The following is a 14,574-nucleotide window of genomic DNA, read 5'->3' on the forward strand; positions in this document are numbered from 1 at the left end:
GAGTTGCCGGCCTGTGCTGGGCACTGGCCAGGTGTCGACAGGGCTGTGGTTCGGTGCCGGGGCACCTTCTGGGCACAGTGCCCTGGCATCTTGGGAGCAAATCCGAGGAGGGCTTTGCAGGGAGCTTGGGTCTGCTTAGCCTGGAGAGGAAACAACTGAGAGCCATGCTCCCTTTAAGCTGTGGAGTTTTGTGGGTGAAAATCCTACTTTGTGAGCTACTGGCCTTAAAGTTGTGAGCGAGCAATTTGGCCGCTGCATAAATCAGTTGGCTCCGGAGCCGTCCTTCCCGAGCGAAGACAAAAAGGTGTGAGCCGGAGGCTAAAAGACTGTGAGCTGGCTCACACTGACTCAACTTAGGGGGAACACTGAGAGGTGATATGATCATCTACTTCAAGGACTTGAAGGGCTATCCTCTAGAGGATGGGGCGGAGTTGTTTTCTGTTGCCCCAGAAGGCCGGACCAGAACCAACGGGCTGAAATTAAATCAGAAGAGTTTTCGCCTAAACATCAGGAAGAACTTCCTGACAGAAGGCTTCCTCGGGAGGTGGTGGGCTCTCCTTCTGTGTAGGTTTTCAAACAGAGGCTAGATGGCCACCTGACAGCAGTGCTGATCTTGTGAACTTAGGCAGATCATGAGTAGGGAGGGCGGGAATGGTTGCCTCAGTGCTTAGTTCTCGTGCCGATCGCCACTTTGGGGTCAGGAAGCCATTTTTCTCCAGGCCAGTTTGGCTGGGGATCCTGGAGGGGTTTTTTTTGCCCTCTTCTGGACATGGAGCAGGGGTCACTGCGGGTGTGGGTGGGGGGAGGTATTTGTGAATTTCCTGCATTGCGCAGGGGGTTGGGCTTAGGGGACCCTGGAGGTCCCTTCCAGCGCTATGATTCTTTGAGAGTCTGCTCCCAGGCTGGGCTAGGCGAGCCAACTGACGAGAAGGCAGGTTCCTGCTTTCGGATCTTGGCTGTGCAACCGGGACCATGGGCACCCTGATGCTTAGAGCTGTTGCCATCTCCAAAGGCACCTTCGGCAGGACGCATGCCAGTGGTGTGCACCTGTCAGGAAAGGGCCCTTCGAAATGTCTCCATGAAGCCGCCTCCGTTACAAGGAGACCCTTCCTTCCGGCTGAGAATCTTCGGCACTTGGTTCCGTCGGTCTTTGTATCTGGGAGCGTGTAGCCGAGAAGGTGGAATGGATTTTTAGCTGCCTCATTTGGCCTCGTTTGGGCCGGTCATTTTAAAGAGGTGCTCATAAGAACATAAGAGATGCCAATGTTGGATCAGGCCAAAGACCAATCCCGTCCAACACTCTGTGTCACACAGTGGCCAGAAATACCAGTGCCATCAGGAGGTCCGGCAGTGGGGCCAGGACATTAGAAGCCCTCCCACTGTTGGCCCCCCCCCCAAGCACCAAGAAGACAGAGCATCACTTGCCCCAGAGCCCCTATCTATACCTTGTGGCTAAGAGGCACTGATGGACCTCTGCTCCATATGCTTATCCAATTCCCTCTTGAAGCCGTCCATGCTTGTAGCTGCCACCACTTCCTGTGGCAGTGAATTCCAGGTGTTAATCCTTCTTTGGGTGAAGAAGTACTTCCTTTTATCCGTTCTAACCCGACCGCTCAGCAATTTCATGGAGTGCCCACGAGTTCTTGTATTGTGAGAAAGGGAGAAAAGTACCTCTTTCTCTACCTGCTCTTTCCCATGCATAATCTTATAAACCTCGATCATGTCACCCCTCAGTCGTCGTTTCTCCAAGCTAAAGAGCCCCGAGCGCCTTAACCTTTCCTCATGGGGAAAGTGTTCCAACCCTTTTATCATTCGAGTTGCCCTTTCCTGCACTTTTTCCAAAGCTATCATATCCTTTTTAAGGTGTGGTGCCCAGAACTGCACACAGTATTCCAAATGAGGTCACACCATTGATTTATATAGGGGCATGATGATATTGGCTGATCTGTTTTCAATACCCTCAGCTGCCAGCTTCAAAATACGGGTACTTAAGATAGGTCTCTTCGTCCCGTCCCCTCCCTCCCTCCCAGGTACAGCCTCTTTTCCTCGCTCTCCATCCTGCTGGGGGACGCCCTGGCCCCGTACCTGCCTCGGATCACCACCTTGCTGCTCTGCTCTCTCAAGTCTACCGAGGGCATCGAGGTAAGAGCCACACGGCCGCTTTCCGGGCTCGTTGCCGCAGCCACGAGGACTCGAACCTCGAACCTTTGCCTCCGTGCGCTAAGGAGGCTGGATGTTGTGCTCTGCAGCTTGTGCAACGAGTAAATGCCACCTCTGGGGAATTGCACGGTGCTGGGAGGTGCATGAAAGCCGCTGCCGGGGGTGGGGGGCTGCTACTGGGGCTCTGAGGGTCTGTCTGTTTCCCCCGAGGCGGGACGAAGCGGCCCTGTAATGATTTCAAGTTATCTGTGTGTTTTTCTTTAAATGGTTGGTCGGTGTCAGCAGGGCTTTTTTTGTAGAAAACCCCCAGCAGGAACTCATTAGCATAATAGGCCACACCCAACAGCAGGAACTCATTAGCATATTAGGCCACACCTCTGACAGCAGCTCATTAGCATATTAGGCCACGCCCCCATGTTACCAGCAGTGTGGTCATCCAGCCACACCCACCTTTTGCTTCTTATTCTGTTTACCTTGTTTGTTGTCAGAACCCAGGGCCTTTTTTTGTAGCAGGGACTCCTTTGCATGTTAGGCCACACACTCCTAATGTAGCCAATCCTAATGAGTTCCTGCTGTTGGGTGTGGCCTGTTATGCTAATGGGTTCCTGCTGGGCGTGGCCAACTCGGGAGCCAGCCGGAACTCCGTTCCTGTGCGTTCCTGCCCAAAAATAGCCCTGGGTGTCAGTACAAGAAGGGGGGTGGAAGAGGGAGATGAGCGAGTGAGGTGATTGGTGGGTGACTGAGAGTGTGTGGGTGTGTGGAGACAGAGAACGCAGAGGGTTCAGTTGAAGTTTGAAGTCTGAAGTCAGCAGCTGTCAGTTGTGGTCCATCTGCACAGAGTCGGAGAAGCAGTCTTCTAACTAGCATCATGCAGAAGTGCCGTGAAAGCCATGGAGATTCTAAAGGAAGAAGAACATATACTTAAGGGGGCCTATTAGGCAAAATCTAATATACTCAGACCGATGCTCCCTCTAAGCTGTGTAGTCTCGTGAGCAAAAGTTCTACTTTGTGAGCTGCCAACATTAAAGTAGGAAGCGAGCAGTTTGGCTGCTGTATGAATGAGTTTGCTCTGGAGCCCTCCTTCCCGAGCGAAGACAAAAAAATGGGTGAGCCGGAGGCCAAAAAATGGTGAGCTGGCTCACACTGACTCAGCTTAGAGGGAACACTGACTCAGAGTATTTGAGGAGTGTTTGGGGGGGGGGGGGAAGGCTGAAAGAGACCTGAGTAAAAGGGGAAAGATTTTTACTAAGCAAGTTAACAGAACCTCTTCACACACACAAAACCTTTATTGGCATGAAAGCACAAAGCATGGAAATACAGGAAGATACTAGAATGCATCAGTCACCTGCACTTGGCTATTCGAGCCTCGTCTTCTGATTGCATCATATAAAAATTCTGCAGCAGCCTCCATTATTTCGCAACTAGAATTAAACAGAAGAAAGTGAACAATGGAGTCCTCAGAGTGCCAGCTCTCACCCTCTAGAAAGGGAGTAATAAAACGAGATCGGATATCCCTATAGAGGGGGCAATGAAGTATGGTGTGTGTGGTGGATTCTATATCTTTTAGAGAGCCCTAAGGACAAAGTCTGTCTACATATGGTGTCTGGCGGTACCTCCCTAAAAGCACCTCTGATGGCAGAACATGAAAGCGTGGAAGCATGGATGCCCTGTGATGATGTGGGGCTGTTGAACTTGACTACAAAAACCTCTTGTAACCAAGACGCTTCCTTTACCGATAAAGTTTTGTCTTGTTTATTGTTAACCCAGAGTCTTATCCTCAGAACCACACAGTCCAACGAAATGAGCCTTAGAGCTCGGGCACAATACTGTGGGAAAGGTTGATTAAAGACTGGAATTAAATTCCTGGTGGCAGCGCCTGGTGGCAGCGCTAGATACTTTAAAGAAATTTAAAACTACATCGCACCTAACCACACAAAATAAAGGAGAGGTACCGTCACAGACCCCATCAAAGCGGAGCAACAGAATGTGGCCCCCTACGGAAGACCCACCCCTGGGCGGCTGCCTCAGCCTCTTCAGACAGGCAGTTTTGAGGGCTTCATTCTTTTGGCCCTGACTGCCTTGAACTGTTTGGGAGGGAGATTAGTGGTTAGTCTTCTCGGGGTTAATATTTAGGCTGCTTATGAATACATGAAGCTGCCTTCCACAGACTCAGACCCTGGGTTCATCCCAGTCAGTGCTGGTGGCGGCTTTCTCTCCCAGAGACTCAGGCACAGAGGTCTATTCGCATCACCTGCTGCCTGGTCCTTTTCAACTGGAGATGCCAGGGATTGAACCTGGGACCTTCCGCATGCCAGGCAGATGTTGTGCCACTGAACCACAGCCCCTCTTTACGGCTCTCCAGGGTCTCCGGCACAGAGATCTTCTCAATCACCTCCTGCCTGGTCCTTTTAACTGGAGATGCCGGGGATTGAACCTGGGACCTTCTGCATGCCAAGCAGAGGCTCTCCCACTGAGCCACAGCTCCTGACCTGAATGAAACTGTCACAGGTAGTTTGTCTTACACTGAGGCAGGCTTTTGGTCCATCAGTGTCTGCAAGGTCTTCTCAGACTGGCAGCGGCTCTCCAGGGTCTCAGGCAAAGAAAGGGTCTTTCCCATCACCTACTGTCTGATCCTTTTAACAGGGATTGTCGGGGATTGATCCTGGGACCTTCTGCATGCCAAGCAGAGGCTCTCCCACTGAGCAACCGTGGCCCCTCCCCAGACAGACCCTTGGTCTGTCAAAGTGAATATTATCTGACCGGCAGCTGTTTTCCGAGGTCTCAGGCAGAGGTCTTTCACATCACCTGCTGCCTCATCCAGTTATTTATTGATATTATTAAATTTTATAACTCGCTGTCCCTGAAACCGGCTCCGAGCGAGTTAACAACATTTATGAATCATACAATTGAAAACATTGTAGTCATTACGATAAATAAGACCAACAATTAAAGGATTACAATACATATAATGAAAATCAATAAAATACAACTGCTATAACAACTCAAAGATAGGACCACAAGAGTGGGAAGGGGCCCTAGAGGCCATCCAGTCCAACCCCCTGCTCAGTGTAGGACCAGCCGAGAGCATCCCTGACAAGGGTTTGTCCAGCTGCTACTTAAAGACTGTGTAAACTCTTATGGAGGAGCAATATATAATCACCTGATGTGAAGGGGAGAGAGATGAGATGGCGGGGATCGGGACCTTCTGCATGCCAAGCTGATGTAGTGATGCCAAGCCAGTTTGGTGTCGTGGTTAAGTGCGCGGACTCTAACCTGGGAGAACCAGGTTTGATTCCCCACTCCTCCACTTGCAGCTGCTGGATGACCTTGGGCAAGCCGTAGTTCTGATAAGAGCTGTCCTTAAAAAAGAGCAGTTTCTGTCAGAGCTCTCTCAGCCCCACCTTCTTCACAGGGTGTCTGTTGTGGGGAGGGGAAGGGAAAGGAGTTTGTAAGCCTCTCTGAGACACCTTTGGGTAGTGAAGGGCGGGGTATAAATCCAATCTCTTCTTCTTCTTCTTCTGAAGCTGTATTCCTGCCCATGGCCCCTCCAGAGGGGTACCTCTTAGGGCTGTGAGCATTGATTGGTAGAGGTATGAAACCAGAGTGTTAACTGTCTTTTAAGGAGGAGGCTCCTCGATGGGTCGCAGTCCCAGAAAAAACGGCCGGCCGCAGATCCTCTGTGAGAAGAATGATGCTGCCTTCTGCCTGGGACCTTTCCGTGCGTCTGAAGCGCTTGTCCCTTTTATGCTTTCCGCAGCCCCACCATGGCACCGGTAGCTCCTTCCTCCTGTTCGATGACGAGGATGAGGAGGCCGAGGTGGAGGGAGACGAGAGCCTGACTGACGACGAAGATGACGACGATTTTGAGTTGACAGGGTGCGTCACCCGATTCTTGGGCGGGGGGGGGGGGGGGGTCATTGGGAAATCTAGCTCTGAGTTCCCCTACACTTCCAAAAGGGAATGTCCCAGATGCGGGAGGCCCTTGGCTTGAATTAATCCCTTGGGCCTAGGGAGAGCGTAGTTTAGCTCGGCGTAGTGGGTGGGGAGAGAGATCGAGGAGAACTTTGTAGGCCAAGAGCTAGGCTGAGGTGGATTTGGGAGCAACGAGATGTCACGGCCTAGAGAGGACAAGGTCTGAGTCCCTTTGCCAAAGGGACAGTTTTGCTCGGGACGCTTTGGCTTGGACGAAACGATCATTTGGGAGGCACTCTCTGGCTCAGAAATCATCATCAGTGAAATATCATTTGGCATGCGATTGAATCTCGGGAGGCCTCGTTTTTCCTTTTATTCTGTGCCTGGTGGTTTCACTTTGGAACTATTCCTTTCTGGTCCGTTTTGTGTCCATGTTGTATAATTGTATAATAGTTTTGTACTACGGTATAAGCCAATGTGTTCCTCGTTGTGTTTGACCTCTGAAGAAGGCCGAAAAGCATCAGGTGAAGTCCATTGGCCCCTGTGTGTATGATTTTGGTATTTTTATATGAGGTGTAATTGGGCCCTTATACGTTTTTTAATTCTTTACTAATAAATCCATGTATTTTTGTATTAGGAACATAAGGGAAGCCAATGTTGGATCAGGCCAATGGCCCATCCAGTCCAACACTCTGGTTCACACAGGGGCCAAAAATATCAGGTGCCATCAGGAGGTCCAGCAGTGGGGCCAGAACACTAGGAGCCCTCCCACTGTTGACCCCCCCCCCCAGCACCAAGAAGACAGAGCATCACTTGCCCCAGACCGAGAGTTCCTATCTATACCTTGTGGCTAAGAGCCGCTGATGGACCTCTGCTCTGCTATACAAAAATACATGGCCCTCTACTCTGTTTGACTTACCTCTTTAGTCTTGATCCTAGGTTTCAGGGTTAAGTTTCTTCCCCCTTTTTTGTCCCTAGTTGAGTCCCGTAGCAGCTTAAAGGCCAAAAGATATCTAGGGTAGAAGCTCTCAAGAGTCAGAGTTCTGTCTCTCAGATGAGAGCTTTGACTCTCCAGAATGTATACCTTGGAAATCTTGTTGGCCTTCAGTGTGTTGCTGGACTTGAATCCGGCTCTTCTGCAGACTGACACGGCCACCAGTGTTCCCTCTAAGCTGAGTCAGTGTGAGCTAGCTCACCGTTTTTTAGCCTCCGGCTCACACGTTTTTGTCCGAGCTCAGGAAGGAGGGCTCCGGAGCAAACTAATTGATGCAGGAGCCAAATGGCTCGCTTACAACTTTGATGCCGGTAGCTCACAAGGTAGAATTTTTGCTCACAAGACTCCACAGCTTAGAGGGAACATTGACGGCCACCCACCTGAAACTGTCGTCAGAGGAGATATGTTGATAGTGTTCAGTAGTGAAACAGGATTGTGCCGTGTGGAACCCTTGCCCCTTGGGCCTAGCAAACCTGGGTCCCGCTTGGATCCGTCCAGGGTGCAGGTGAGGCGCTTACCCTAATGTCAGACTAGGCAAGGAGAGGATTGGAAACCAGCATTCTCGCTGGCAAGATGATTTTCTAGCTAGATCAAGATGGGTTGCCGCATCAGTCTGTCCGTAGCGGCAGAAAAGAGCGAGAATCCAGGAGCCCCTTAAATGACTTAACAAAATTTGTGGCAGGGGAGGAGCTTTTGTGAGTCACCGCTCATTTCTTCAGATACCTTCACAACACCCTTCAGATATCTGAAGAAGTGAGCAGTGACTCACAAAAGCCCTCCCACAAATTCTGTTCGTCTTTAAGGTGCTCCTGGACTCTTACTCATTTCCTAGGGAGAGAGATTTTTATTTTGATGTGTGTGTGTGGGGGGGGGGGTTGTTCAGACCTGGCCTTGCCACCGTTTGACGACTTCGGAAAGCACTAGACCTAAACGGGTTCTCTCAGTATGAGGTTCGGCCTTATGGTGTTGCTTGTGAGGAGGCAGGTTCCAAAAACTTTCCCTCTCTCTCTCCCGTTCTCCACAGGGTGTGTGTGCGAAACTCCTTTATGGACGAAAAGGAAGATGCCTGCCTTTCCCTGGGAGAGATCGCCATCAGCTCCAGGTACGTGTCTGTCTGTCGCGTTCGTGGTCCACCCTCCCCTCCATAAGAACATAAGAGAAGCCAGTGCTGGATCAGGCCAGTGGCCCATCCAGTCCAACACTCTGTCACACAGTGGCCACAAATACCAGGTGCCACCAGGCGGTCCAGCAGTGGGGCCAGGACACTAGAAGCCCCTCCCACTGTTGCCCCCCCCCCAAGCACCAAGAATACAGAGTATCACTTGCCCCAGCCTGAGAGTTCCTATCTATGCCTTGTGGCTGTTGGCCACTGATGGACTTCTGCTCCAGATGTTTATCCAATTCCCTCTTGAAGCCGTCCATGCTTGTAGCCGCCACCACCTCCTGTGGCAGTGAATCCTATGGGTTAATCGCTCTTTGGGTGAAGAAGGACTTCCTTTTATCCATTCTAACCTGACTGCTCAGCAATTTCATGGAGCGCCCACAAATTCTTGTATTGTGAGAAAGGGAGAAAAGTACCTCTTTCTCTACCTGCTCTATCCCACGCGTAATCTTGTAAACCTCAATCATGTCCCCCCTCAGCCGTCGTTTCTCCAAGCTAAAGAGCCCCAAGCGCCTTAACCTTTCTTCATTGGGAAAGTGTTCCAACCCTTTTCTCATTCTAGTTTCCCTTTTCTGCACTTTATCCAATGCTATAATATCCTGTTTTGAGGTGTGGTGGGACCAGAACTGTACAGAGTACTCCAAATGAGGTGGCATTGTCGATTTATACAGGGGATATCAGGGCAGGATATCAGGGCAGGATATCAGGGCAGCATCCACGGATCTCCCTTCTTCCTTTTTATCCTGGCAACAACCCTGTGAGGTACGCGAGGCAGAGGGGGAGTCGCCCGGTGAGATTCACGTCTGTGGGTAGATTTGAACCCGCATCGGGGTCTCTGTCAATTCTGAATTTGGGTGAAGTGAATTGGAGAGCGCAAAGGGAGTCCCGAGAAGCGACGGATTCTTAGTTCCTTCAGCAGCCCATCCTGAGGACGTCGGTCCTGAGAGGAGAAGAGGAACAGGCCGGTGTGAGAGAGGGCAGCACTCAAGTACCACTCCTGAAGGGAATGGCTGCAGGCCCTTGGGATTCATAGTTGCCCCCTGCCCTTCCTTCATGGAAATAAGAATGTAGGAGAGGCCATGTTGGATCAGGCCAGTGGCCCATCCAGTCCAACACTCTGTGTCACACAGTGGCCAAAAATGCCAGGTGCCATCAGGAGGTCCAGCAGCGGGGCCAGGACACTAGAAGCCCTCCCACTGTTGTCCCCCCCAGGCACCAAGAAGACAGAGCATCCCTTGCCCCAGACAGTGTTCCCTCTATACTTTTTGACTAATAGCCACTAAGAACATAAGAGAAGCCATGTTGGATCAGGCCAATGGCCCATCCAGTCCAATGCTCTGTGTCACACAGTGGCCAAAGCGCAGGGGCCCTCAGGAGGTCCACCAGTGGGGCCAAATCCTCTCTTTTGTCCTCACAACAGTCTGGTGTGGTAGATGATGCTTGTCCAGAGGTACCTCATGAGCTTTGTGGCAGAGTGGGAATTTGAACCTGGGCCCTCCGGAGTCTCATGCCCTGTATCATAGATTTATGTATTTCACCTTAAATGTCCTCTGCAAATGTATCAAGTTTTTACTATGTACGTCCTAAACAAGTTTTGGGTGTCTCTATTGTTTACTTAATGTAACCTTCAAACCAGTTATACAATCTTGATCATGTATCTTTAAATGTAGTTTCAGAATTAAAGTTAGTTTGTCCCTTTCCGCTGTTTCCAAAATTTTGTTTAGCATTTCTTCTCTCGAAGGAGTTTCTGTTTTTCTCCAATATTTAGCATAGAGTATTCTGGCAGACCCCCCCCCTTTACTGCACTTTTGTTAAGGAAAGCAAATGGTGTGTGTGTGTGGGGGGGGTGTTACGGATGCGACGGGACATGTGGGGGAGGGGCATAACCAGGCATAGTGAGCTTAAAGTGTTAGGGGATAGAGGTGAAGACTCCCCTCCTCCCACCCTAACGCCATTTTTCCTGCCGTCTCAGCGTGGCCTTCCTGCCGTTTATGGACACCTGCTTCCCGGAAGTCTTCAAGTTGTTGGAGGTAATGGGCGGGCGGAGGCGGATGTCCAACTGGTGTGGTTGGACAGGCCGATGGCGGGGTGGGCGACCTGGAATGGAGCAGAGTAAGAGGACGGGAAGCCGAGTGAGAGAAGCCCCCCCCCCCTTTGTGTTGGGGAGCGGGAGTTTTTTTTAAAGCGGGGGGGGGGGGGTTGAAAGGGGCGTGTCTGAGGTGCCACTAACTCCAGAGAGCGGCAGTAAAAGTCAAGGATGGATAGACGGAAAAGAGAAATTAGCTGGGGGTTGGATTGGAAAAGGGGTGGTGTGTTAAGGAGAAGGGTGAGAATAGTCCGCGGAGTGGGAAACGGTAATTGCAGGATTTGGAAATAAGGAAATTCTTGTGCCGTGGTGGCAGCTGCTGCCAAAGCAACCTTTTTAAAAATCCGCACAGCCGATCAAATCTCCAGTGGTTTGCAGGGTTCCCTCTAAGCTGACATAGTGTGAGCCAGCTCACAGTTTTTTATCCTCCGGCTCACACATTTGTGTCTTAGCTCAGGAAAGATGGCTCCAGAGCAAACTATTTTATGCAGCAGCCAAATCACTCGCTCACAACCAATGCTCCCTCTAAGCTGTGGAGCCTTGTGAGCAAAAATTCTACTTTATGAGCTGCTGGTATTAAAATGGTAAGCGAGCGATTTGGCTGCTGCATAAAATAGTTTGCTCTGGAGCCATCTTTCCTGAGCTAAGACACAAATGTGTGAGCCGGAGGCTAGAAAACTGTGAGCTAGCTCACACTAACTCAGCTTAGAGGGAACACTGGGTAGGGGGTATAAATCTGGGGCCCTGCACTTCTAAATCTCCACCATTCCTGTCTTTAGTGCTTCTACCTCGGCGTGAGGAAAGCTGCCTTCTGTTCTCTGGGGCTGTTCTGCATCGCGTTGCATCAGGTGTGCGAGCGCGATCCGTCTGAGCCCAACAGCGCTGGTGAGCCAAGGCCTGGAGGGGTGGGTGGGAGAAGGAGCCCTAATCCTTGCAAGTCTAGTAGAGGGAGGGGGAGGGGCCATGGGTGAGTGGCAGAGCCCCTGATTTTGCACTCTGGAGGTCCCAGGCTCAATCCCCGGCATCTCCAGTTAAAAAGGACCAGGTGGTAGGTGATGGGAAAGACCTCGGCCTGAGACCCTGGAGAGCCGCGGCCAGTCTGAGTAGACGAGAGTTGCCTTAATGGACCGATGGTCTGATTTAGTCAAAGGCACAAGAACACAAGAGAAGCCAGTGCTGGATCAGGCCAGTGGCCCATCCAGTCCAACACTCGGTGTCACACAAAGGCCAAAAATACCAGGTGCCCTCTGGAGGGCCACCAGTGGGGCCAGGACACTAGAAGCCCTCCCACTCTTGTCCCCCCCTAAGCACCAAGAATACAGACCATCCCTTGCCCCAGACTGAGAGTTCCTATCTATCCCTTGTGGCGAATAGCCACTAATGGACCTCTGCTCCACGTGTTCATGATCTCTGCTCCATCTCAGCTTCGTGTGTTCTGGGGAGGGGGCCGTTGTTCCGCTGGAGAGCATCTCCTTGGAACGCAGAAGGTCCCAGGTTCAGTCCCCAGCATCCCCAGCTCCAAGGACCAGGCAGGAGAAAAGCAGAGGAGTCGCCTGTGTTGTTGCACCCTTTCCCCTGATGCAGAGAAATTATGCCTGAAAGATACGTGACGGGATTCACACCAAACCTCTCTGCCGCAAACGTCCCCCTATGAGGAATGTCCAGTATGATCTTCCCTTTGTGTACCTGAAGCCGTGAGCTGTGACTCACGAAAGCTCATCTTGGAATAAATGTTGTTAGGCTTTACTGCGGGGGGGGGGGGGCTCAGGGGCGGGGCCTCTGCCCGGCATGCATCTCCAGTTAAAAAGTGCCAGGCAGTCGGTGACGTGAAAGGACCTTTCTGTGCCTGAGACCCTGGAGAGACAGCTGCCGCCGGTCTGAGTGGGCAGTACTGACCTGGTGGACCCCAGGGTGTTTGAGGAGGAGCGGTGGCTCAGCGGGAGAGCCACTGCTTCACATGCAGAAGGTCCCAGGTTCAGTCCCCGGCACCTCCAGTTGCAAAGGAGGAGGGAGGAGGTGGTGCGGAAGACCTCAGCCTGGGACCCTGGAGAGAGAGCCGCTGCCAGTCAGAATAGACGACCTCGACGGTCTGACTTGCATAAGGCAGTGTCATGCGAGGGGGGCAAGCAAGATGGGGAGGGGCATTTCCTGATCGTCCTGGCAGCTCCTAAACCGGCCCTCCTCCCGCCTCCTCCGCAGCGCTGCAGAAGATGCTGTCCGTGGTGCTGCCGGCCTACATCAAGGGGATCCAGGAGGACACGGAACGGCAGGTGGTGATGGACCTCCTGGAGACCCTGACCAAGCTGCTGAAGGCGTGCAAGCAGGAGGCCTTCCGGGAGCCCGGGCGGCTGGCGGAGCTGTGCCGGGTGATCAGGCTGGCGCTGGAGAAGAAAGTGAGTGGGCACCTTTGTCCCCTGGGTTCTTCCCCTTTCCCAAGCGGAGGTTGGGTGCCGGGTTAGGAGGGATGAGGCCGGGGCCCAGACCCTCGAGGAGGGCCCGTTGATGCCACGCCCCCTCTACCCTGACTTGCTAGGACCCCACCGCCCGTCTTCTCAGTTGCCTGTACTTTCCGGTGGCACCGGGCAGGGAAAGGGCGACAGGTGGCTATGAGCAATGGGGGGGGGAGCGGAAGGTCTTGCAGGCAGGTGGGGGAAGGACAGAGAGGCGGGTGGGGGGCACGAGGAGGGGTGGGAGGGAACGAGGACATGAGCAGGACCCGGTGGGGGGGGAGAAGACAGGAAGGGGGGCCCCTGGGGAACTCTCTTCCTGGGGCCTCCCAGAACCCGGTACCGGCCCCAGATGAGGCCGCTCTTCATTCCCAGAATGCTTCTCTTCTAGCCAGGGATCTTCTGTGACACACAGTCTCTGGGCCAGGGGGAAAAGGTTCCCCTTTTCTCCATTGGGTTCAGTGTTCCCTCTAAGCCGAGTCGGTGTGAGCCAGCTCACAGTTTTTTAGCCCCCAGCTCACACATTTTTGTCTCAGCTCAGGAAGGAGGGCTCCAGAGCAAACTAGTTTATGCAGAAGCCAAATCGCTCGCTCACAACTTGAATGCCAGCAGCTCACAAAGTAGATTTTTTGCTCACAACACTCCACAGCTTAGAGGGGGCATTGACTGGGTTACAAGAATTCTTCTAGTGGGGCACAGTTGTTTGCTCTTGCGTGCTTTTGCATCATGCTTCTGAACCCCCTTGGCATGTAATGGGGGGGGCCAGCCCGTACCCCACCCACTCACTCCCTGCATCTGCAGCTTCAATGACAGAAGATTTGCAATCATGTAGACCCCGGGGGTATCAAACATAAGGCCTGTTCAGGGCTCTTATGCGGCCTGTGAGCAACAAGGGCAAGGGAGGGAACAGGAGACTGTTTCGGAGGGGAGTGGGCAGAGTTCCTCCAGTTGTGGCTTCAGCATGGCGGAATAACCTTTCCTGCAACAGTCAAGCAGTGTGGGAACATCTGCCCAGTCTGCTCATCTGGGTTTTCCTTTGCACCCCTCTCCCAGCTCGTGGGGCCTTGCAGTGAGAATACAACTTGGAGCTTACCAGCTGCTGTCCTTTATATATAGTTTATACCTCCAGTACCTGGCGTTACGTGTTATGGCACACGTGGCCCAACCCAACAAAGTGACATTTATATCAGATCTGGCCCGCATAACAAATGAGTTTGACACCCCTGATGTAGACCTTGGCTTTTGTTAAAATGAGAGAATCCCCAGCCAGGTGCCATGTCATTGGAGAAGCCAGGCAGAAGCACCCCTTGCTTTACCCCCCCACACACACACACATCTTTTTTCTTTGAAGGCCCAGCGTCCTTAGTCCTGACTAGGGGTGTGCAAAAAAAAAAAATTCGGTAAAATTCGGATTTGGGTTTATTGAACCCGAATTTTTTCGGGAAACCCGAAAAAACCCGAATTTCTATACCGGTAAACCATAGATATCCGAAAATTTTCGGAAAACCCGAAAAATTCGGGTCCATTATAACCAATGGGGCCATTGAAGTCAATGGCAAAAAACCTCTTGAAACTTTGCGGGGGGCTGGGGGGAGGGGGTAGAGCCTCCAAATTTGGACCGTGGCTGCTCAAGCCTCTCCCCGAAAGACCCCCAAAGTTTCGAGAAGATTGGTCCAGGGGGTCCGATTCCAGGGGCATCCAAAGAGGGTGCCCCCAGTCCCCCCAGATCAGCTTGCTGTATTCCCGGTTTGCCGCCGAAATTCGGCGGCAATGCATTTCAATGGGATTTTAACCTTCTGCTTTCCTTTTTGCA

At 52.1% G+C, this 14,574-nt stretch overlaps 1 protein-coding gene across 2 annotated transcripts in view; it reads left to right on the forward strand.

The window, feature by feature from the left end:
* Positions 1-14,574, forward strand: part of IPO4 (importin 4) — a 58,153-nt gene that overhangs the window by 26,890 nt on the left and 16,689 nt on the right. For both annotated transcript variants that reach the window (XM_015416687.1, XM_015416679.1), the window contains exons 18-23: positions 2,031-2,142; positions 5,918-6,036; positions 8,091-8,168; positions 10,201-10,258; positions 11,094-11,199; positions 12,514-12,707. In XM_015416687.1, the coding sequence (XP_015272173.1) occupies positions 2,031-2,142; positions 5,918-6,036; positions 8,091-8,168; positions 10,201-10,258; positions 11,094-11,199; positions 12,514-12,707 (667 nt within the window). The remainder of the gene's footprint in view (positions 1-2,030; positions 2,143-5,917; positions 6,037-8,090; positions 8,169-10,200; positions 10,259-11,093; positions 11,200-12,513; positions 12,708-14,574) is intronic.

The sequence above is a fragment of the Gekko japonicus genome, unplaced genomic scaffold, assembly GCF_001447785.1.
Source record: "Gekko japonicus isolate JY-2015 unplaced genomic scaffold, Gekko_japonicus_V1.1 scaffold2869, whole genome shotgun sequence".
Taxonomy (NCBI): domain Eukaryota; kingdom Metazoa; phylum Chordata; class Lepidosauria; order Squamata; family Gekkonidae; genus Gekko; species Gekko japonicus.